The sequence below is a fragment of the Macaca nemestrina genome, chromosome 11 (genome assembly GCF_043159975.1).
Source record: "Macaca nemestrina isolate mMacNem1 chromosome 11, mMacNem.hap1, whole genome shotgun sequence".
NCBI classification, from domain to species: Eukaryota; Metazoa; Chordata; class Mammalia; order Primates; family Cercopithecidae; genus Macaca; species Macaca nemestrina.
Genome location: NC_092135.1, coordinates 76,824,415 through 76,848,604, shown reverse-complemented (window position 1 = coordinate 76,848,604; position 24,190 = coordinate 76,824,415). Strand labels below are relative to the sequence as shown.

Here is a 24,190-nt window from a genome sequence, read left to right as displayed (position 1 = left end):
CCACTGCAATATGAATGTATTCATTTATAATGCTGATGATGTGATGTGAAGTAGCAAAGATCCCAGAGTAAAAAGATCTGGATCCACAGAACCTCCAGAGGAAGGCTGACTAAAGAGGCAGAAATCCCTGCCCTGGGTGGTTGAGGAGTCCTCTCATATTACAGGGTTTAGGGAGAAGAGGACAAAGAAAAGAGACAGAAAGAGATGTGAGGGGACATATTTATGAACAAGATGCTCATCACAGTGCTATTTATAATAGTGCAAACCGGAAAACCACCTAAATATTTCCAGAAACTAGGGAAATGTTTGAATAGTTTAAGGGAAAGCACATAATGGAATATTCTAAGGCCCTATCAAATGGTGTTTTGAAGAATATTTTAAGACAGAGTATCCTCACAATATAACAGTAAGTAGGTACAAGTGGGGCCCAAGTTCTCTATATGGCATAATACTAATGTGGGGTGGAGTAGGCAAGGAGGGCCAGGGGATTACCGAAAAGAAAGTCGTTTTGGAAGGAAATACATTAAAAGATATTTTTATGTTTTCCAAATAATCTCAAATGTGGGCATTTATCTGTTTAGCTCTTGCTGTGCCCTTTTAATCTCAGTACCATGTCGCAAATTATGAGAAAATTTCAGCCATTATCTTTTTAAATATTACTTTTCTGCCATTACCTTTTTTTCTCTTCTCCTACACCTTCTATTAGAAGAATGTTGGAGCCTCTTGGTCTCTTTCCAGTCTCTTACCTGTCTTTGTTTTTTGTTTTTTTTTTTTCACTATTTTAACTCCTCATGTTGCATTCTCCCTGGGTCCTCAGGCTATTTTCTCTTTTGTCAATTTCCCCTTTTTTTCATTCATTGATTTCTTATTTTAGAAAATATATTGTTTTCATTTCTGTGATTTCTAATTTTTTTGTATCAAATTTTGCTTTATTTCTGACTGTTTTTGTTTCAAAATTTCTTGGTCTTTTATTGTGGGTGTTGGTTTTTTTAAATCTCTCTGACGATCTCAGGCATTTACTTTAAAGTCATTGTCAGATTGCTGTACTTATTTTCTTTACAACTGGAGTACATTTATCTCTTGGTTGTTGAATGTATCTTGGATTTGCTTTTCCTCATGTGTTTTGAGATTTTGGATTGCACTCTCATTTGGAGTGGGAGGGTTTTTTTCTTTGACTTTCTTTTGCTTGCTTTCTTCTCTCTTTGCTCTTTCCTCCTTAGCAGCCTTGCAGTGACCACCTGGACTCATAGTACCTTCAGTCCAGCATAAAATGTCCTTCTGTTATTTGATCAGGGTCACACAAGCATCTATGGAGATATTCTGGCTCTTGAAGATACAGTCAGAAAACCAGAAGAGGGCTTGATGTGGTTCCTGATGGCCCGCCATGTTTGATTCCATGGCCCCCATGGATATAGCAGTTGGCTATATCCATATAGCAGCTGGCTGCAGTATTTTCAACCTCCCCTAATGAGGGTGGAGAATTTCAGCTCTGCTACTAATTTCAGGAAGAATCCTAGCAATGGCACCCTTCAAATAGAACATATATGTTGGTCTCTATGGCCTCACAGAAATGGAACTTCTGGCCATCTCTACATGCATCTGAACAAGAACTCAGGTGCCCTGTAGCTTCAGCCACACTTACTGCTTTCTGTTTCTACTATGTTATCTATACATAAAAGATTGTGTGTGTGTGTGTCTGTGTGTGTGTGTATGTGAGAGAGAGAGAGACAGACAGATATGTTTGGTGGGAGAGATTTTCAAAGTATATAACTTAAATAAGAATCAAATTTATTGTAGAAACATAGGCACTTCACTTCTACAGCATAAATGGCACTTTTTCAAAGTAGGGATGAAAACTGGAGAGAGCAGCAGTTGTTTCCTCAAAAATAAAGACAACCATAAACATAAAAAGACACTCTTCAGGTTCCCGTTAAAAGAAGCAGCAAGCTAAAGATAAGGAAGATTTTTTTCCATCTTCAAAGTATAATTTGTCCATAGACAAAAAGAAAAATATGGTCAGCTGATCTCTCCCAATGAGACAGAGTAAGCTGTCAAGTGCTTACCATCTGGTTCAGCTCCTAATCCAGATGGGCTGACAATAGTAATTTATGAAAGGTTTGAAAGCAACTTGCCATTCTTCAGAAAAAATCATTAGAACACATTAACATTGGAATTTGCTCCCCTCCTCCAGCCCCAATTTACAACAAATGCAAAGATAAGGCAACAGCTTCCATACAGTAAATAGAACAGCCTATTCTTGAACCAAAGTCTCTGCTCTTTGAGAAAAAAAAAAAAAGTAATTATTTTTCTTCCTCCTCCACTCCCCTCTATTGGCTGAATGAGTAAGGGAGAGAATGTTCTCATTTGGAGTTTCTAACAAATGCCTGAAGAAGCCTTCACAGTCTGTGATGCTTGGAAAAGTCGAAGTCAACATCAGGAAAATCTGATGTACCGCATGTTCACACTACAGACGGGCATCCTCTAATTCATTCTTACAGAGACAGCCCAAAGGTCAATCAATATTTCCAATGCAATTCACAGAGCCACAGACTGTTAGAGCTAGAAGTCTAGCCCATTGTTAGCCCCTCTCCTACCCAATCAGACTGCACATGGGCAGTGTTGCTTCCAAATCAGAACAAAATGACAGGGCACCACGTTTTTGGTTCAACCAAGTTTTGTCGTTAATTTAATAAGATTGTAAAGTAGTAGGACTCATTTCTGGGAGACTGATGAGATTCTATTAATTTATTTTCAGTTCATGTAAGAATTGCTGGCAAAGAGTGGGGTCATACCTTTCCTTTGATCAGACCACCTGCCGTTCAGGTGCTGAGGAAACTGTCAATATGCATGCTATGCAAGTTTTAAAATGTTTTAGAACTTTCAAAAGAAAAGTCTGGTATCACCGTATAAAGTTTCTAATGGAAAAGGATGGAATCAGGGCTGAATGTAACCTGCAGATTAGGATGTCACTAAGAAGAAATAGAAAAAGCCCTAGGACTGGGAATGTGATGGATATCTTCCAATTGGGAATCAGAGAAAAGGAACTGGTTACTGCCCAATCAGACAGAGATGACCAAGTTATAAGGGCATAGAGAGAGGGAAATGGGAACTGGCTAGATTAACCAAGATGAATGGAAACTTCTCTTCCCAAGAAAAGGATCTAAGCCACATGTGAGAATGGAGTACACATAGGACAGGCAGTGATGTACAGAATGACAAGGCAGTTCAGTCTGTCCCTCTAAGGCTTTAAATAGAAGGAAGTATCGAGCCAAACTACACATGATAAGTTTGGTTTAACCTAACTATAAATGCCAAAGCATACCAAAGAAGAAATTGGGCAGTCTTTGGATAGCCTAAAACTTCTACAAGTGACCCAAAGTGCAAGTCATCATTGTTTAAAACTGCTGGACACTGTTACTATGACATTTCAAATATGGTAACTGTGCGTATATTCTTCTCAGTCTTTAAATCTATGTGTTTTCTTCCCTTAAATAATGACCAGAGACTATTTTATTTTATTTGAAAATGGGCATTGATATTCGACTACTTAAAAGGCTATGTGTTCAGGGCTACAAGGGATATAAGAATAAATAGGACACCATTTATTTCCCTCAAAGAATTTACAACGCAATAGATACACATGATAAGGCATAAATCACCACAAAATGAGACAGAATCTCCAAGGTTACTGAAAAACAGAGAGAGATAGAGAGATCCTATATGGTTGGTTGTAATTTACCTAAATTAAAATGGTAGGTTCTTTAAAAAACAACACTTTTATGGAAGGAATGCTTGGTTTGGTTTTGTTTACCTATTTTTTTGTGCTGAAGGGACCGTCAAGACAGGTTGTAATTTGAACAAGCTACCATGACCCTCTAGTGGCCACTTGGAAAACTGCAGCAGGCATCGCATTACCTGGAAAAGCCAGCCAGTTTTAAAAGAGCACGTCAGCCAGGCCACCCCTGTTTCTACTTGCTACGACAGCCAAGAACACTCAACTCAAGGCAAAGTGAAATTTTAGAGGACAAAATACTCCCTACTCCAAGTCATGTGTCATAGACCCAGAAAAAGCATTATGAGGTGGTAGAGTGTGAACTCTGAGATCAGATGTCAGCCATTTCAGAACTGGGCCAGTTACTGAGACTCTCTCTGTTCCTCAGTCTACTCATCTGCGAAATGGGGATAACAGTCCTACTCAGCTCATAGGGTTGTTATGAGGATTAGAAAAGAGACTACTTAAAACATTAAGAATGGTGCCTTATCACAGTAAGAGCTCAATAACTGTTTTTATTAGTTATGGCATTTTATGGTAAAAACTAAACCAATGTAATCTGTTTTTCCTTAAATTTCCTGAAGGTAAGATGTATAACTAATCATTAAATCAATAAAATTGTTAAGTATATTAAGTCTATCTATTCAGGTAGCAGAGAGACTTGACATTAAATCAAGTCTTTGCTACTTACTAGATGTGTGTCTCTAGGGCAAGTTATGTCACCTGTGAAGGCTCAGTTTCATTGGCTAAAAATTGAAGTTATTGTTGCTTTTCTGACACTTCACAAAGTTATTGTAAGGATTCTATCAAATAATGCATCTATTGCACTTAACAAAGTGGCAAGTTTGGTGCAAGAATGTATTAAATAGTAGCTATTATTATGACTATATGCAAATTTATAAGAAGTGTGCATCTATAATCTGTATTTCCATGACACTGTACAATCGAGTGATGCCATTTTAGAAAGAGAGTTCATTTTAGATTCAAATAGCCGAAGAGGAGGCTGGGCTTAGTGTGAGTGTTGAATTAGAGCATCATAATTAAGACAAAGTAGGGATTCAAGTGGGAAATTTGGGAGGGGGAGGAGATGCTAGAGCAAGTTCAGGTGAGAGTCAGAGAGTGGGTCTGAGTTCTGGTACTTCTGGTACCTGAGACATCATGGCTAGGACTTATAGATAACTGCAAGAAGCTGGCTAACAGTCTTATTCTTTGGAGAAGGCCAGGGAATGAAGAGTAATGTGAACAGGAATCAAGAGGCTTGGCTGGAGCTGGTTACTGAGATCTAGTTTCCCCCAGGGAGTAGCCTATTCAGAATTTGGACTCCCCTTCAAGCTACAGCTTCTTGGGACCAGGGAGGCCTGTGTTCTAAGTTTAGTTGGTAAAATAGCCCCTAACTGGAATGGTTGCCGAGGGCATTTGGGGTAGGACCACACAGGGCAGCTCAGAGGTGAGAGTGGCCACCTTTTTATCTTGGCTTTTCTTTCTTAATTGTATTAATCATTTCCAAATTCCTTTTATTTTAGTAATGGCATTTTCTGCCACTTTCAGCTATATTTCTTCTCTGTGTGTTTGCCCATTTCCTTTCACAACCTTTGTTCTCTGTACCTTCTTTCCACAATGCCCCTTATTCAATTTATTTTTCTCATTCCAGGTTTCCATATTCTGCAGAAAACTTGGAGCCTAAAGTATACAGGAAAACTGGGCTTTTAAATGCCTTTTGAGCATACAATATTTCAAAGTCTAAAGCCTAGTCAAAATACAATTCATATCACCAATACACTGCTTTTGTAGAATTATGGAATTTAGTGTTATTAAGAACTATTTCTTAATGATAAATGAGAAGAATCTCCTGATGTCTTGATTATATTCTTCACTGTCTCTACATATTAAAATGCAAAACTAAATGTTTAAAATGTAACATCTGTGAAACATTATGTGTCATGAATAAGATTACTCATAGTGGTTTCATATTTTCCTCCAATTAAACGTATCTGAGACTCCTGTGGTCCACAAGACACACCTCAGTGTTTTCCAGCTCTATAGCGGCCTCGTCATCACTCCAGTGAGGTTACTTTACCTCTCAGTCATTTAGGATCTTGCCGTCATTTCATTACTAATTAAATTCATTTTTACAGAGTCATAAATTAATTATTTTGAGGTAAACTGACTGAAACCTGTACCTTGTTCTGAGCTCTTTTTAAACTCTCGGTAATTAAATTTAAGAGCTATCATGTTAATCTTTATTAATACAGTATGCGAAGGAAATGACTGAGGGGAAATGAAAGACATCAACTTCTTAAATAGTCTTAGGGATAGGTTGGAAAATTTAAAAGTGTTCATTCCCTCAACAATATTAGGAAACCTGTTAAGATATCTTTGGACTAGAGGTAGGGTCCAACTCAAAATTCATGCATTGTTTTAGACGCATTTTCGTTGCGGGAGCTCTCATGTCACTTTTCTTTGTCTCATGAGACCAGCACAGGCGAAAAAATGATAATGGGAGGCTTGGCTTCTTTTTTTTATCAACAAGTGTATTTGATTTCTAATTGTTGGTGATAACTTGGTTTTCATCTAATGAATACAGCCTTGAGCATTCATAATCATTGAGAACAAGGACCTTAGTGTTATATAAATATTTTACCCTATTGGATTAGTAAATGCTTTGTTAATTGGCTGATCCACATTTCTATTCAAAGAGCATCTTTAGATAAATGAAGTTTTTAAATAACACCCTAAGGAAAAGTCGTGGTAAACACACTGTGGCTTTGCCATCAGGTTTTCAAAATATCCTACAGAAATATTAAAAAGTAAGCCTTTAGAAAAGAAGATTAGACCTTGTTGCAAAAACCCATAACTCATCTTTTCCCTCAGGACTGACTGACAAAAGAATATAATTTGTTTTTGCTTTCTGCTATACCGAGATGATAGCTACTTAACTTCTATTATCCTAAAGCTGATGCCTTTTACCAGTGCCTACCTAACATGAAAGCAGATCTGTTTTCAAATACTCTGTGTTCTATATTGGGGTAGAGTGAATTAACAGCTGGTTTGCTCTGTTCAGCTCTCAGGTGTCTGGCATCCACGAGATGATGGGGTGCATTAAGAGACGAGTGGATCATCTGACCGAACAGTGTTCAGCACACAAGGAATATGCTCTCAAGAAACAACAACTAACAGCCTCAGTGGAGGGTTACCTACGGAAGGTAGTTTCATCAACTAAAACTTAAACATCTAAGTTGGTGGTAATAGATGATATGGTAGGGCAGTATGTGGGCATGGTGGGAGGACAGGGGCATGTCTCCTTAGGCTGCCCTTATGTTCCACATTGGGTCCTTTAATTGAACTAGACACGGTTGTAATTCACTATTGTTCATCAACCACCCCTGACCCAGGTGGCCTGTCTGTGCCTCTGGCCTGTAGGTATATACACAAAGGCAGTTCCCGCTTTGCACAGTACTGTGTTAACTGAACCAAGTACATATGGGAATAGAGTGGATTTTTCATGTGCATCGTTCTGAGCATGGTTCAAATATGCACAAGTTTCTGTTGCCATGGTACCATACAACACCAGGACTATAGGTAGGTAGATAGATTGATATATAGACAGATACCAAATATTACGAGTTTTAGGTTTTTCAAGGAATAAATTGCCATTGTTATATTTTATTGAACTAGACCAGTGCAAGGCAACACAGTCATTCTGCATATAAACACACATGTGAAAATCCTCTCTGCAAAGTGAACATGATGGCTTCGTATGGAAGAATTTTACTTCCTGTTTCCAAAGGGGAATAAAACTAAGGAGCTGCAATCTGACTAAATAAAAAAATTATTTGTCTTCAGCAAAAACTAGTAATATCTCAATGGCATTGATGCTAATGAATCTTGCTGTAGAGGCTGGGTCTCAAATTTTCAATGATGTTTTCATTTGATACGATGGACTTATGTGCCTGAACTTACATGAATAGAGTTAGTACCCTTCACTGGAGAGGACATTAAATATCAATGTCTGTATTTAAATTGCCTCCTCACCTGTTATTAATCAGAAACTTGGGAATTTTATCCTCGTTCTGGTGCCTGGGTTCAGGGAGTTTCCAAATATGGTGGCAGCTGTGGTGCTGCATCCCCTGGAGCTTGAGAACCAACCTAATTTGGTGGTGGTGGACCAGTAGGACCTCAGCTGCTGCTACTTGTCCTATTGCCAATTCGTAGTCAATTTGAGTCTGGGGAGTATGGACTGGAGTTAGAGCAATGGGACAAAGCATGTAACTTGAATGGAACAGAGCCCTTCAAGGGTCATTTTAGTCAATGACTCATGTCCACTGAGGATCAAATCATAGTCCTCCAAGTTCATCAATTAAATGTCCTAAGTATGCCCCTGTGTTTTACTACGACATGTCCAGGGTTTGGTGCTTCCCTAGAGTCCCTCTTCCCAAAATACTGCAGTGCTCATGCTCTGGATCTTGCCTTTAAAATGTGCCTGTAAATTGGGTGCCATTCCACTCACAGATAAATTCATCTCTGTTGATGTGTTAGCAAGTGCATTATCCTTCATAGGTAATACAGATAAGTTCTTAGAGGATGTGGATGATTGCTTATATCTCACAGCTGTTAATAAAAGAAATCCCTTTCCACATATAACCTTTGTTGGTGGGCCACAAGTATTACCTCCTGTGAAGAGCAGCATTATTAAAATATGAAATTCTGAATATTTAAAACTATATTAGATTAATATTGGTAAAATATATTTCAAGTATAATGAGAATCTATAAAATAATATTTATCTTCCTGACATATATGTGTACCTATATGCAAAAATATATTACTAAGACTGCCATATATTATTCACTCCTAAAGGTGGAAATGTCAATTCAGAAAATCAGTCCAGTGCTTTCTAATGCAATGGATGTTGGCTCCACCTGTTCTGAATCAGAGAAGATTTTGAATAAATATCTGGAACTAGATATCCAAGCTAAGGTGAGTAAAACGAGAATGATTATTATGGCTATAATTTTGTAAATATAATTTTTAAATTATTTGATAGCTATAAACAATCCTAGCGCCCTTGAGGTTTACAATTCTAAATTCGTATGTAGCACACAATGACTTAAAAACTCATATTCTTACATGTCTAAATTATTTTTATATATGCATTTATTAGGACATTTGTGCTCACTGAAAGTCAGCATTACAGCTGGGTATTGGTCATTTGGTTCCCTTTCTTGCCTGGGCAGTTTCTCACAAAAAGCTTCATTTTGGGGGTGACAGAGGAGGCAGGGACAGTGCTTCTCTGACTATTGGCAATTTTTTCTGCAGGAGCAAGTTACCAAAAAATTACCAGAAGCAACGTGCATTATTGCAAGATTCCAAGGATATAAATAAAAACAACCTTGTTTGCTTACCTAACACTCAGAGACAGAAAGTGCCATACCCCCATCATAGCACCTTCTCCAGCTCCCCCATACCCGTTTCACATGGTGCTTAGCTCCAAACCTGCCCTGAAGTTTCTGTCTGCTCCAGGAAAGTTTAAGGACCTAAGTCAAGTGCCCTCCTCTGGTTGGTTCTCCCAGGTCCACAGGAAGAGCCCTGTGACTCCAGTTCTCAGCAGAAGAGCCTCCTTCATGGACTGTGTCCCCACCGGAAACTCACAAACACACTAATTTTTTGTTAAATGGAGTATTTTTTATTTATTATTTAGAATACTTAAAGCTTATGTCTGAACTCAATTTCATTTTTTAATGTTAAACATTTTAGAAATGGGAAGGAGATTACAAGGGAAGAAATTCCCCACTTCTCTCCTTCCCACAGTGCTATCATGAAGCAGAGCCTGTAAATTAAAATTGCCTTCATTCAGTGGAGTACTTGGGAAGCATATTAATCACAAGTAGGGAAGCAATCTCTCATTGCTGCAGAGCTTTTTTCTTTCATTTTGCTTGGTTTTGAGGTTGTTCTCACATGAAATTTTACATGGCTCTTTCTATGACATGCGTAATCGTCATGGCTACAATTTCTATTCGTCCATTTAATCAGTGGTTGGAGTTCACGTAACAGAAATTACACTCAGAAGAAAACATAGGAGAACATCCCTGAGCAAGTCAAAGTCACTGACTTTTTAGGTTATTTAGGCCTGATATGTGATATTTTCCCTACTAGCCCTTCTAGATAGAGATTTAAATAAGACTGCACTATCGATATGTCATCTTTTTGTAAACTAAAAACTAATGAATAAGTTTTGTAAATTTGCCATCTCTTATATAATAAAATTAGTTTAGGAATTTGCTAGAAGTATTGTTAAATTTCAAATAGCAATCTCATGTATAATTAATTCATTTAAATTATTTAAAACATTTTTAACCTTTCATACCAAACAACCTTTCTTTTATCTGTGACACAGAAAATAGAGTGCTCAAAATAAATATAGCTGATAGAACCAAGAATAATTTGTGATGATTTTCATTCTAAAGTGCCCTTCTTTTTTTTTTTTTTGGAAGTTGTGTCTTTCTTTATTGTTCTTTATTGAGGAGATTCTTGGTATAAGTTCAATTAGTAATCATAATTGATGGATATGCAGAAGATAATGAAATGTGAATGTTCATGATTCCCCTGTCAGTTTCTGACCTCCAGTGCTTTGATTTTACAGGAGACATCACATGAATTAGAAGCAGCTGCAAAAACCATGATGGAGAAAAGCGAATTTGAATCTGATGAAATGGTATCACTTTCCTCTAAAGCTAGATGGCTAACAGAAGAATTAAACCTATTTGCCCAAAGCATTGACTACAGATCACAAGTCCTGCAAACTTACGTAGCATTTCTGAGGTCATCAGAGGAGGTATAGTACTATGTGTTAACCTTCTTCAGCAAGGTGGCCACTGCCCATGTCCTTGCTTTCTGTGGGGATATATGCTCTGCCTTGGTGGGTAGTTCCATGTCCTCTACCCCTGTGCATGGGATCACTTACAGGCCCTGTGTTCTTGTAAACCAAAGAGTGATTGCAGCAGTTCTCAATCTATAAAGGTTTATTTAGCCAAGGTTGAGATGTGCCTGGGAAAAAATAAAAATCCCAGGAGCACCTGTGACCTGTGCTTTTTTCCAAAGGGGGGTTGGGGAACTTCAGTATTTAAAGGAGAAAGGGCAAGCACGAGGAAAACAAAAAGGAGGGAGGATAGGCAGTGAGGCAGCTGGTTACATTCTTGTGAGGCTCTGATTAGCCTCAGCAAATCTACATTTTACATGTGAAAACCTACATTTTTACATGGGGAAAAAGTAAATTATGCATTGTTGCACACCCAGTAAATCTACATTTTACATAAGATAAACATGTGAAAAGAGGGAGTAGAGTCTATGACATAAAGCTGTAAAATTACAGTTATCTGTTTGGAAACAAAAGCAAAGTAGTTTTTGTGTGTGTGACCCAGTTCCCAAGCTTAACCTTCCCTTGGGCATAGTGACTTTGGGGTTCTGAGATTCTGTTTATTTGTTTTTTGTTTTTTTCCACATTCTTCAAGGCACCATACAAAGGCTCAAAAAATAAGTTGTTTTATTAAAAACATACAAATTTGTATGTGTGGATAGTATGGGATATGCACAAATAAACAAACTAGTTATACTGGAATAAATTTTACTACATCCTACAAATATTTACAATATCCTAAACAGACAACAAAATTATTTCAAAATAGTCATCTTCCTTTTTTTTTTTTTTTTTTTTTTTTGAGACAGAGTCTCGCTCTGCCGCCCAGGCTGGAGTGCAGTGGCGTGATCTTGGCTCACTGCAAGCTCCGCCTCCCGGGTTCACGCCATTCTCCTACCTCAGCCTCCCGAGTAGCTGGGACTACAGGCGCCCGCCACCTTGCCCGGCTAGTTTTTTTGTATTTTTTAGTAGAGACGGGGTTTCACTGTGTCAGCCAGGATGGTCTCGATCTCCTGACCTCGTGATCCGCCCGTCTCGGCCTCCCAAAGTGCTGGGATTACAGGCTTGAGCCACCGCGCCCAGCCCAAAATAGTCATCTTCTAAACCATAGATCTTTTTGAATACCTTAGCAGTTAGTGTGGTTCATTTGAAATACACAGAATTGCAAAATACAGGCTACTGGGTTCAGTCTCGAATCTGCCTTGTATGATGTGTCTTCCTATGTTACCCCTCAGAGTTTCTTCCGAGGCCTTATTTTGTCTGGTTATGCTAGACAACCTCTAATATTCCCTCTAGTACACTGGATTCCATCTCAAAGGTCATTGCTTCTTGAAGCTGGCATCAGTAATAGAAAAGCCCTAGAGTCTCACTTTATTTAACCCCTATCCTAGTAACCCCCATGCAAATATAAATCACTCTCCTCTTCAGGCAGAGAGGTGCTGGTTAGTGGGAGGCGGAGCCAGCAGGGTTCACTCAAGGGTGGAGCCAACCCAAGACAAGTATGTGCTTGATTTTTTCCTCTTCTTACCTCCACCTTCTCAACACCTTCCTTCTTAACTCTCACCACCACCATCCTGCCGGCACACCTCTCCTCTGTCCAATTCCTTTATAATATTCTCAGTTCACCACTGCATCCTTTTCTACATTTTTACTCAACTGTTTGTCCCTTCTGACTTTTTAGCTTTTTCTCTTTATTTTTCTTTTTTCTTAATTTTTGATTTTTGTGCATACATAGGTATATATATTTATGAGATGATTGGAGGCAGGCATGCAATGTGTAATAATCACATCATGGAGAATGGTGTACCCATCCCCTCGAGCATTTATCCTTCATGTTCTTTTTAGTTCTTGACCCTAAACTCTCATGGTTTGGCAAGTTCCAAACTATTCCCAACTGACAGAATTATCTTGTTGATGAATATTATAATGCAGTACATGAAATGGTAGAGAAGCTACAAAGAAGTGCTTGCCTTCTGCATCTTCTTTGCCAAAAATGAACCTCCTCAGCTTTCAGTTAAGCATCCACTTTGATCCACTCTGGCCTTTGGACCAGGAGGCTTAGCTTTGCAAACAACAATTTAATCAGAACATTCTAGCTTCCTGCTTTCTATTTTCTGCTAAATCTGTTTTTCTACCTGGCAGAGGCTTCCATCCTTCCAATCCTGGCGATGCTCCCCGTACATTACTTCACTCCTCCTCTGGCTTTCCTTTCTTCCTCACTAGCTAATGGTTACTCATTTCCTTTCCATTCTCCATCCCGTCAACTCCCTGCCCTCCACCCTGACTAACCCCTGCCAACTCCCAATACGAGATCAATCCAATAGTCTGTTTACTCAGCCTTTCTTTCCAAGCTTCCAGACACTCCAGTGGAAAATCATACAATTGTGCTGATTGGCCCCATTACAAATGCACGGGCCTCTGCCTCAGCTGGGTCTCCCATATGCTCCCTAGTTGGTTCCCATTTGGTAGCAATTCTCAAGCATATTACCTTAGTTTCTATCTCTAAATCTCATCCAATGTTCTTAACTCATATGTCACTGAAAAAAAAAAAATGAAGCCATTGACAATAATGGCCTTGACTTCCAAACTTGTTGACATATTCACCCATCCTCCATGGGTTCCAATAAATGAAAATATTCCTACATCCTTCAGCATCTAGCTCCGGCAATCATCTTCTAATTTTATTTTTTTTAATTTTATTATTATTATTTATTATTATTTTGAGATGGAGTTTCACTCTTGTTGCCTAGGCTGCAGTGCAATGGCGCAATTTTGGCCCACTGCAACCTCCACCTCCTGGATTCAAGCGATTCTCCTGCTTCAGCCAGGAGTAGCTGGGATTACAGGCATGCGCCGCCACACCCAGCTAATTTTTGTATTTTTAGTAGAGAAGGGTTTCTCCATGTTGGCCAGGCTGGTCTCGAACTGCCGACCTCAGGTGATCTGCCCGCCTTGGCCTTTCAAAGTGCTGGGATTACGGTGTGAGTTACCACATCCGGCCATCCTCTGATTTTTAAAAGATTTCTTTTCCATTGCTTCTTTCCCTTTGTTCTACAGTTATGTCCATATAGTCTTGCCCTCACCAAGGCTACCACTCCATCATTTTATTTCTCTTCAAATGTAGACCTTTTTTTTTTTTTTTTTTTTGGGAGACAGGGTCTCACTCTGTCGCCCAGGCTGGAGTGCAGTGGCATGATCACAGCTCACTGCAGCCTCAACTTTCCCAGGCTCAGGTGATCTTCCCACCTCAGCCTCCCAGGTAGCTGGGACTACAGGTATGTGCCACCAAGCCCAGCTATTTTTTTTTTTTTTAAGAAATGGGGTTTCTTCATGATGCACAGGCTCAAATTTGGACTCTTGAAATGGGAAGAAGATATTCCTCACCTCTACTTGCTCATCCTGTCCTTGTCCCACTGCAATTCGCTTTATTCCTGTCTCAACCCTTCCACTTGCCACCTCTTCACTCCATTAAAAACATTCTTTTAAGCTACCTACTGGTTGACAGATGAAATAGTATATTTTCAGTCTTCATCCTGCTTAATCTTTCTGCAGCATTTATTTAACCCAGTTACCGACTCTCACCTCCTTTGGGTTTTTTTTTTTTTAATAACAGATTTACTGAGGTATAATTTACATAGCATGAAACTCACATATTTCATAATGTCGTGATTTTTCCTATATTTATAGAATCATGCAACCACCATAGCACTCCAGTTTTAGTGTATGTCCATCATCCCCAGAAGAGCACTGGCTTACATTTTTAGGCAGTCCTGGCTCCCACCCCCAGCCTCAGGCAAGCACTGATCTACTTTCTGTCTCTCTAGGTTTGCCTTTTCTGAATATTTCACATAAGTGGAATAATCCTATCTACTTCTTTGTCTGTTCCTTGTCCTTACTCCTAGTTCACTTTTCTTTTTTGTTCTTAAAGCATGGTGGGTCATAGAGTTCTTGCATGTGCCCTCTCTTTTGCACATTGTACCCACTTTTTTTTTTTTTTTTTTTTTTACAAAAACCACATTCCCACCTATAGTTTCTTCACCAATAACTCAAAAGTGGTTCCTGAGCCCCAACTCTCCTGAGCTCTAAACCAGTGCTTTCAGTTAGTTATGTATCCTGTAGGCTCCTCCAACTCAGCAAAACACAGCTGGTGGCTTTTCCTCAAATATGCTTTTCCTTCTGTATTTTGGCATTGGGTTAATGACTCCACCATCCTTTCAGGAATGCTATTTAGAAGCTTCTATGTCTCTTTCAATCACTTTCTCACTGAGCATTTATTTTGTACTAGGTACTGTGCTTTTCATTCCTGATTTTATTTAATCCTTATAGCACCCTATGTTTTAGTTACTATGATCCCCATTTTGTAAATATGGGAAACTGAGGCTCTGAAGGATGAGGTATGCAAGATCAAGCACTAGCAAACGTCAAAGCTGAAGTTTCATCCCAAATTATTTCCCTTTTGTTTTTCCTATTTCAAAGGCCGTGCTCTTCCATATCTGTTTATTGAGCCAACCTAAATGATTTCTGAACTCCCCTTTCTCTGCACTTGCACCATCACTTCCTCGGTTCAGGCTGTCATGATCTCTTATCCAGCTTAATGATGTCATCTTCTGCCTGCTCAGTTTGCCTCCTGTTTTTACCCCTTCACACTCCCCTTCTCTTTGTAGGCAAAACAAAAGTCGTACTAAGGCAAATCTGATCACATTACCTCCTGAAATTCAGGTAATTTGACAAGTGTAATAAAGCAAGTTGCAAATAACTTTTACCAAAAATGAATAAAATCTCCCATTAATTCACCTAAGTCAACTAGTACAGAGTTAAGGGAATTTCCGTAATAATATGGTTCTCATTTGCATTCAAGGAGGCTTTTTTGAGCAGTTAGAAAAGAAGGATGAATTAAAGTTTGTGTTTTGAGAATTGCACATAACTGACTGCCCATAATATTGACACCCAGCATATAATGGATGACCTTATTGAAGGCCTGATGATTGCCATGCTGATTCCGAGTCATCTATCAGTGGTTTCAACCTAATCAGAATGTATCTCAATTATGTTGGTTACAGTAGGAGACAGGTTGAAACTTGCTGGCCAGCTTTATCCCAGCACAAATATCCCTCCGTCTCTTATCTTACCACTCAGCTTGTGTAACCTGTACTTCACTCACACTAAGATCATGTATTGTCCTCTGAACCAGTGAGTGTCTTCACAGCTAGTGTTTCACACTTTTACACAAGTTATCCCTCCCATCCGGGATCCCCTTTGACGCCTTCTCACCCTGGACAATTACTCAAGACACAGATCAAATGTGACTTCCTTTGGGAAGCGCTTCCCTATTTACTCCATATATAGAGTTGGTGGCCTCTCCTCAGTGTGCCCATAATATTGTCTGTATATGTGTCTCTGTGTTGTAATAATTTGATTATGGCTCTCTTTCTCCTAGAACTATCTTTGAATACCTCCCAAAATAGTTAATTATTACTAGGGCATCTTAGAAGGCTCCATGGAGGAAGTGGCATTTTAACTGCTCATGAAGGATAAATAAGAGAGGAAAATTGAGGAAAGATCATTCTGGGCTGAGGGAACAAGCATCAGCAAAACGTAGAGGCGTGTATAAGTGGAATATGGAAATGAGGAGAGAGCTTCTGTTTCTGAGAGCTATTTGCAGGCTCTCCTATCAAGTTCAGTTAAATCAAGAACAATGTTAAAATCTTTAAAATATAGTGACTAACCATTGCCTGAGATTTCTTACCATGTTTAGGTTGGGAGTTACGAGCTCTTTAAATCTAGTCCTGTCAGGCATTGGTGTTACTGAAAATGCATACAAACTTGTGTCAAATAATTTCTACTATTTCTATATCATCCAATTACATATTAATCTGTAGGTCTACAGACACATTTGATTTTATATAAACTCTGCTCAAGGAGAGTGATTTAAAATGATCTAATATTGCTTATATTGCTTAGCAAATGAGAAAATATAATTCCAGGGAGGCATAGTAATGTACCTTAATAAGAGATTAGCTCATGGAGGCAGTTTAATATTAATACTTTGGCAGAACATTAAGAATTATTTATACTTTTTTATTCTGGTTTATTGCTGATTAGAAGTAAATCGTGATTTACTAATTACTAATCATCTTTCACTGGCCTGTATTTCTTACTGATTTGTATTATCTGATTCTATGTATGCATCTTTCTTCTGAATTATGAAACTTGGCTTTAAATGAAACCACACAGGTCTTTGACATACATTGTCCCAAATTGAAAAACACACAAACACAGAATTTATAAATATGATGTTGGCTTCAATAATTAGTTTTTATGCTTAATAAACCTGTCAGCTCAGTGTTCTACCCAAACAATCAACAATCCAAATAGATTTTTATATCTTTTCAATAAGTTGAAAACATTCAATAATTATTTTAAAAATTCTGAAAATGGGCTGGGGTTGGTGGCTAATGCCTGTAATCCCAGCACTTTGAGAGGCCAAGACAGGAGGATCTCTTGAGCCCAGGAGTCCGAGACCAACCTGGGCAACATAGCAAGACCTCATCTCTACAAAAACGAAAAAAACAACAAAAAAAATTAGCCAGGCCTGGTGTTGAGTGCCTATAGTCTGTAGTTTTTAACTATTAATACTTGGAGGATGAGGAGGGAGGATCGCTTGACCCCAAGAGATGGAGGCTGCAGTGAGCTATGATCGTGCCACTGCACTGTAGCCTGTGTGACAGAGCAAAGGACCTTATCTCTATAAATAAATAAATAAATAAATAAATAAATAAATAAATAAATAAATAAAATGTTTAAAAATTAAAAATTCAGAAAATGTAGTTTTAGGTTTTATATAGGCTTTTATTGGAATCTACTGTTCTTTTTCTTTAAAAAAATGTGTTTGAGTGTTCTTAACCCTCTTTTTCTTTTTTAGGTAGAGATGCAGTTTCAGAGCTTAAAAGAATTTTATGAAACCAAAATCCCTCAGAAGGAGCAGGATGATGCTAAAGCCAAGCCTTGTTCTGACTCGACTGAGAAGCAGTGGCCGCTATTTTTAAAGAAGAGTTTTGTAACACAAGATCTAGGGCTTGAGTTCCTTAATTTAATAAACATGGTAAGAATGACATTAAATGGATCACACCTTCTGCTAGGATTACTCATCAAAGTCAAAATAATAATTTCAAAGGTTCAGCTGTCTACTAATCAGCAGTTCTCTCCTAGGAAGTTCTCGTTAGCTTCATTCAACCTAGACCAGTCCTGAAGCCCAATATTTAAATGCTTACTTGGCCTAGAACTTTGGTTAGTTTATAACAGGAAGGTTGTTTTAACTATTAAGAAGGAAGAGTGACTGTAATCCAAATGCAACATTGTTATTATTAAATAGAGTCCTCAGAAGTCCACCCAAAAGTTCCGTGTTATGTTGAAAGCATGCAACAAGGTCCTTTCAAAATTTCTGGGGGCTAAAGACAACTTCTAAGATGAATCTTCTTTTGAAGAGTTTCTTACCTTAGCAGATCTTTTTGTTGTAAAGGTCCATTGTATTTAGAAAAATACCCTAACCTTTAGCTGTCTTGAATTATGTCTGTAAAATGTTCTAGAATCCTTATATCCACCCATAACCAATATTAAATTCCCTGTAGGATACTTAAAAGATGGTTAGTCCACTTCTCTTTCAATACCTCAAGTATTTTCCTAATGAAACTGCTCATTTCATTGTTGGAGAATGCCAGCTGCTAGAAAGCTTTTTTTTTTTTAATGTTAAATATATCTGTTTCCATATCTACTCCTAATCTTCTGTAGCTACACAGGGACAAAAAGTATTCATATTTAATTTCTCTTATATATGAAAGTCCTTCCAACATTAAAAACAGTTTGCTATGTCTGAGTGTTTTCTGCAGCATTAGAAATCCTTTCCATCATTTATGAAGGAGCTTTATTTTTCTTTCTATGCGATTGATCCCCCCTTCTCAGGATTTTCTGTGGTTTGTCGAGATCATTCATTAAATGTAACCAAAAAGTGAACTACAGGTGCAACACAGAGTACAATAAACTGGACATTATTATTTACTAATGAGACCTACAATTATGCTAACATTTTTAGCAGTAGTTTCACTTTGCTGGTACGTGTTAAGCTTGTGATAGAACAAAACTCTCATAATATTTTTATTGCAGCTTCTGTCAAACCATGTCTCTCCCATATCATACCTGTATCAGCCATTTACCTTTTTTATACAAATATGAGTTTTTATATTTTTTTATTTAATTTTATTTTGTTAGTCTTCACACATGATCCCATCTTGCTAAACTAATTTGAACCTATCTAGTAGTATATTAGCCATCTGTCTTGGGTTTAATTCTGTAGATATGACAAGTAAGCTTTCTATGGCAGCAATTAGTTCTTAAATATAAATGCCTAAAGGGCAGATTGACATTCCAGTTCATGAAGCAGTCTATTGATTAACCAGTTTTTAAAATAATCATGAATGCTCCCAATAATGCTTAATTCAGCCACTACTTCATAATCTTTGTATTAAGTCTATAATGGGAGACTTTCTCAAATAAACTGCTCAAAAGAAGGTTTACCTACCTAGTATCCTATCAATGACACAGACATAATTTGACATAGATCAGGATGGCTCCTTGTGATCAAGGCATTCTTTCCAAAATGCTCACAAAGTGCTTGATAGGTAATGAACTTACTGCACTGATTTTCAGTGTGAAGCTTACCAATCTGTAAATTGTGTAATCCATCCTTTCCTCCTTTTGAAAATCAGGGCATTTTCTGTTCTCTAATTTTATGGCCCTTCTAGTTTCTGTAGATTTTCAAAGATAACTGACAGCTGCAATTTTCTCTGTACCTGGGATGTGATTAATCTCAGTCTGGAGCCTGAATTCATTTGGAAGAGTTAGGGTCTAACTACCCTCATCTACTTTGAGCTACAATTTTCTCTTTGTCTTGTTTCAACTTTTGTTGTTTGAAGACCATTCTTGTTACACCTACTTGGAAATAAAAGATGCATTAGCTAATTCTAATTTATCCAACACTATCCTTAAGCATTAAAGAAAACTTGCTAAGCAATTTGCCCATGTACCTATGTGATCTAGGTACTTTACTGTAAAAAATATATATATATTTTTTTCATTTAGAACATTTAGAACATGTATTATCCATCTATCTATTGCTCTGTCTCTCTCTCACACTTTTACATGGTTCAATCAATCTTCTCCCATCTGTTGATTATATATGTTTGTGATTTACCTAAGGGAATTCAAATACTTTCAAACTGCATAATTTTGTCTATCTTATTACTAACTTAATTTCAGAAATTTTAGTTCTGGAATATACAGTTGGTACTTTTATTTATTAGAGTTAAATTGCTGACGAAATTCGAAATTCTGTTTCTTGTCTGCACTTTTCCCATCCTTCCAATACTTTCTTGAACCATATATTAACCCTAGGCACTTAAAGTGCTTGTCAGCTAACTACAACATTTGGATCTGGAGCTCTTTCTTTCTTTTTTTTTCCTTTCTTTCCTTTCTTTTTTTTTTTTTTTTTTTTTTTTAAGATAGAGTCTCGCTCTGTCACCCAGGCTGGAGTGCAGTGGCGCGATCTCAGCTCCCTTCAACCTCCAGCTCTCGGGTTCAAGCGATTCTCATGCCTCAGTCCCTAGATTAGCTGGAATTACAGGTGCCCGCCACCAGGCCCAGCAAATAATTGTATTTTTAGTAGAGACGGGGTTTCACCACGTTGGCCAGGCTGGTCTCGAACTCCTGACTTCAAGTGATCTGCCCACCTCGGCCTCCCAAAGTGCTGGGATTACAGGCATGAACCACAGCACCCGGCCGATCTGGAGCGGTTTCTATTGTCTAATTTTTCACTTGGTTTCCAGTCCTGTAGTCCTGTGTCTTGGCAGCACTAGTGAATATTTATCAAATGCCAGACATTATGTATAAAAAATTGGAGGATCGGCAGATGGTGTTTTCTTCTTCTAGAAAGGGTCGCCCTTCTTTCTCCAGGCAGGTGTTGGTAGGCAATCACTGAAGCCAATCAGAAGCTGGCAGAGTTGTGTTTGCAGTGTAGTCCTGTCCCCTCAGGCTCCCAGAGTTTTATATTGAGAGCCAGGTGCTTTCTCTGAGATCTGTGCCCCTGGCAGGTCACAAACTCCAATCTTTGTTTGGGTTGTCTGCTGAAAAACTCCACTCTGCTTTTCAGAGGCCTTTAGCTTAGGTTTTTTAATCCACTGCCCCATATACCCCTGGTATTTTGTCAATCTTCTTTAGAAGAAGATCATTGTGCTTGAAGCCCTCCAAGTGTCTGCCAAAATCTCTGTTGGTTTCTCTGCTCCAGGGAAGTCTTGATTATCAGCCTCCTGTCTGCACAGAATTGGGAAATGCCCCTGGGATGACAGATGAGCTCACCACTGTCAGGTTCTTCCCTCTCTGGAGTCAGCCTCTCTAGTTCTGGTTGCAGAGCAGCTCTCTGCTTCCTTCAAATGGATTCCCTCTGCATTTTACCTAGCTTTTCTAGGTATTCTAAGCAAAAGCACTGCTCTGCCACTGGCTACTCCATTCTACCCAGAAGTCCTTTGTTACTTATTTAGAATGTTTAAGATTGTACAATCAGATTTTCGTTTTTAAAGATCTGCAACAATAACTCATTCCAAATTATATTTTGAATCTATATCTAAATAAACTTAGGTTATCATAATATTCAATGCCTACTTAGATCTCCCAGAAATAGCATGTATTTTACTACTGTGCTCTGGTGGTCTTTTATCTTGATGTCATAAACATGGTCACTCTACCCCAAGGTCTTTGCCACTATCATATGATAAATAAGTTCCTCCTTACTGATTAAAATTAAAGCCCACATGATAATGAAATTTATTGGTTAGCAACATTTGGAGAGATGAAATTGTTGGTAAAGTAAGTAAAACAATTTTTTTCATTCTCATGATATCTTTTGGACCACTAGGCTTTTAAACAAACATTATTGCTGAATCATGGTGACCAGTTTGCTCGTCAAGAAGGCAGAGGCCAGCTGGTATATTCAATTGAGTGTTCTGTTCTTTATTGGGTTGTCGTGGCTCATATTTTCAAGCCAGAAATAGAAAATTGTTCAGTTCATCTAAAAATCATTAAGATCAGAGAAATTGATTCAGGTTCAAATTATGACAGACATCTTGATGAAACTTCCAATTTATTTATTTATAATGGTCAGTACCAAGAATGCTATCTGGGATACAGCCTTCCTATTATCAAGGTATCTGAAAAGTAAGACATCAGAAAACCATTTATGGTGCATGAATACAAGTGAAAAAGGAATGCTTTAGTCGCCTATTTAGACTGGATTATGGCAAAAAGTTTCCATGCCCTACACGGAAGTAAAATGAGTACTGTGTTTACTGATTAGACCTCAGGCAAATTATTCAATCTTCTTGAGTGGCCAAAATATTCATCTGCCAAATACAGGATCACTTTTCACAGATCCTACTAGCTAGACATCTACGAATCCTACTATAGCTCTCCTTTCTCTAGACCTCACTCAGAATCCACCATATCCTTCTGATTAAAGTTGTCATTGGCATGCTGCGGTTTCAAAATTTATGTTAAATTATATAGTACATTACATTCTGGTTAATCATTTCTTTAAAATATGTGAAAGATAACTTTATTATATAGATAAAAGTATAATTTGGGGTGGATTCTGCTGAGTTGTCTAATATCTTTCATAATTTATTATGTATCATTATTAATAATGAGGGAATATATCATTTTATTACTAGATTATTAAGTTCATGGAGGAATCCTCATTTAGGACCTACAAATATATATATTTTTTGGAATTAGTTGCCACTTTATAAAATTATATAAAAATATAAGTGCACAATATCAATATCATTTAAAATAATTTTAAAATAAAATGGCCTATCTTTAAAATATCCTGTTAAATTTTTTTTTTTTTTTTTTTTGAGACGGAGTCTCGCTCTGTCACCCAGGCTGGAGTGCAGTGGCCGGATCTCAGCTCACTGCAAGCTCCGCCTCCCGGGTTCACGCCATTCTCCTGCCTCAGCCTCCCGAGTAGCTGGGACTACAGGCGCCTGCCACCTCGCCCGGCTAAGTTTTTGTATTTTTAGTAGAGACAGGGTTTCACTGTGTTACCCAGGATGGTCTCGATCTCCTGACCTCGTGATCCGCCCGTCTCGGCCTCCCAAAGTGCTGGGATTACAGGCTTGAGCCACCGCGCCCGGCCTATCCTGTTAAATATTTATGATACTATCAATTGCTGTCATTGAGATGATAAAAATTTGAAGATTTATTGAGAAAGGCTGGCTACTAAAGTAAAAATAATAATAACTGTTTTGCCAAATGAATGTTCCTGTGCATTTTTTAAATGTTTCTACAGAAATAAAGCACACGTAGTCTTACTCTTTGCTATTATCATTTTACCACTAATTGAATTTCCCTTTGTTTAAAACCATTGTTTAAAAGATTTCTAATCAGTAAACCAGAACATATGAAAGCTTGGAAGTGAAATCTTCGATTTTAGGTACTGTGCTTCCGGTGTATGATGTAGTTCTGAATACAGAGATGCAGACCCATTTCAGTTCTCACAAAATGGAGGAACTTGAGAAACAGCAAAGGACATTTAAAATAATTGCAATGTATACAATGGAATAGTTTAAAGAAAAAGAAAAACAGTGGTCCAGAACATCCTGTCCCCTCCTATTCCTCAATACTGATATTTTGATGTATTCTAATGAGCGTGTTAAAATAAAAGATAGAGTATCTTTCAAATGCATATAGGTATACTTATACGCATGTTTTAAATCTTGACTTCAAAAATTCTGGATCCTCTGCTCATTAAATAATCTTTTAAACCCCAGGAAATAACCAGACCCTAGGTACGAATTCAAACACCCCTTGGGTCTTGAAGAACTGGGGACCTGACGTCTAAGAACAGTATGTGGGTTCCGAGAGCTGAACTGTGCCTCTGTGCAGGGAGTTCGAACTTGTTGGGATGTCAGAACCGTGCTCTGCTTTCGCTGTGATAAAGAATTTGCCTCGTCAAATAGTTATATACAACAAAAAGCTGTATCTCTTGGGAAAGAAAAGCTATTATATGAATTATTAATTTAACAGGCAAAAGAGAATGAGATACTAAATGTGGAAAATGAAGTGTACATCATGAAGAACACTATGGAAAACCAGAAAGCAGAACGGGAAGAACTTAGCCTCCTTCGGCTGGCATGGCAGCTTAAAGCCACGGAAAGCAAGCCTGTCAAACAGCAGTGGGCGGCATTCAAAGAGCAGCTTAAAAAGGTGAGGCAAGGGACAATGGGGTGTGAAAAGGAATGAAATTCTGACACAGGCTAACATGAGCGAACCTTGAAAACACTAGCTAAGTGAAATAAGCCAAACACAAAAGGATAAATATCGTGTGATTCCACTTATAAATGAGGTCCCTGTCGTCAAACTCATAGAGGCAGAAAGCAGAATGTAGGTTACCAGGGGCT

The 24,190-nt window shown here is 38.1% G+C and overlaps 1 protein-coding gene and 1 long non-coding RNA gene across 12 annotated transcripts in view; one reads left to right on the top strand and one right to left on the bottom strand.

Moving 5' to 3' along the window:
- Positions 1-24,190, bottom strand: part of LOC105499519 (uncharacterized) — a 195,466-nt gene that overhangs the window by 76,902 nt on the left and 94,374 nt on the right. The window lies entirely within an intron of this gene.
- Positions 1-24,190, top strand: part of LOC105499520 (coiled-coil domain containing 141) — a 263,883-nt gene that overhangs the window by 157,662 nt on the left and 82,031 nt on the right. For all 7 annotated transcript variants that reach the window (XM_011772110.3, XM_071073848.1, XM_071073845.1 and 4 more), the window contains exons 10-14: positions 6,834-6,975; positions 8,630-8,749; positions 10,413-10,604; positions 17,608-17,787; positions 23,817-23,996. In XM_011772110.3, coding sequence (XP_011770412.2) covers positions 6,834-6,975; positions 8,630-8,749; positions 10,413-10,604; positions 17,608-17,787; positions 23,817-23,996 — 814 coding nt within the window. The remainder of the gene's footprint in view (positions 1-6,833; positions 6,976-8,629; positions 8,750-10,412; positions 10,605-17,607; positions 17,788-23,816; positions 23,997-24,190) is intronic.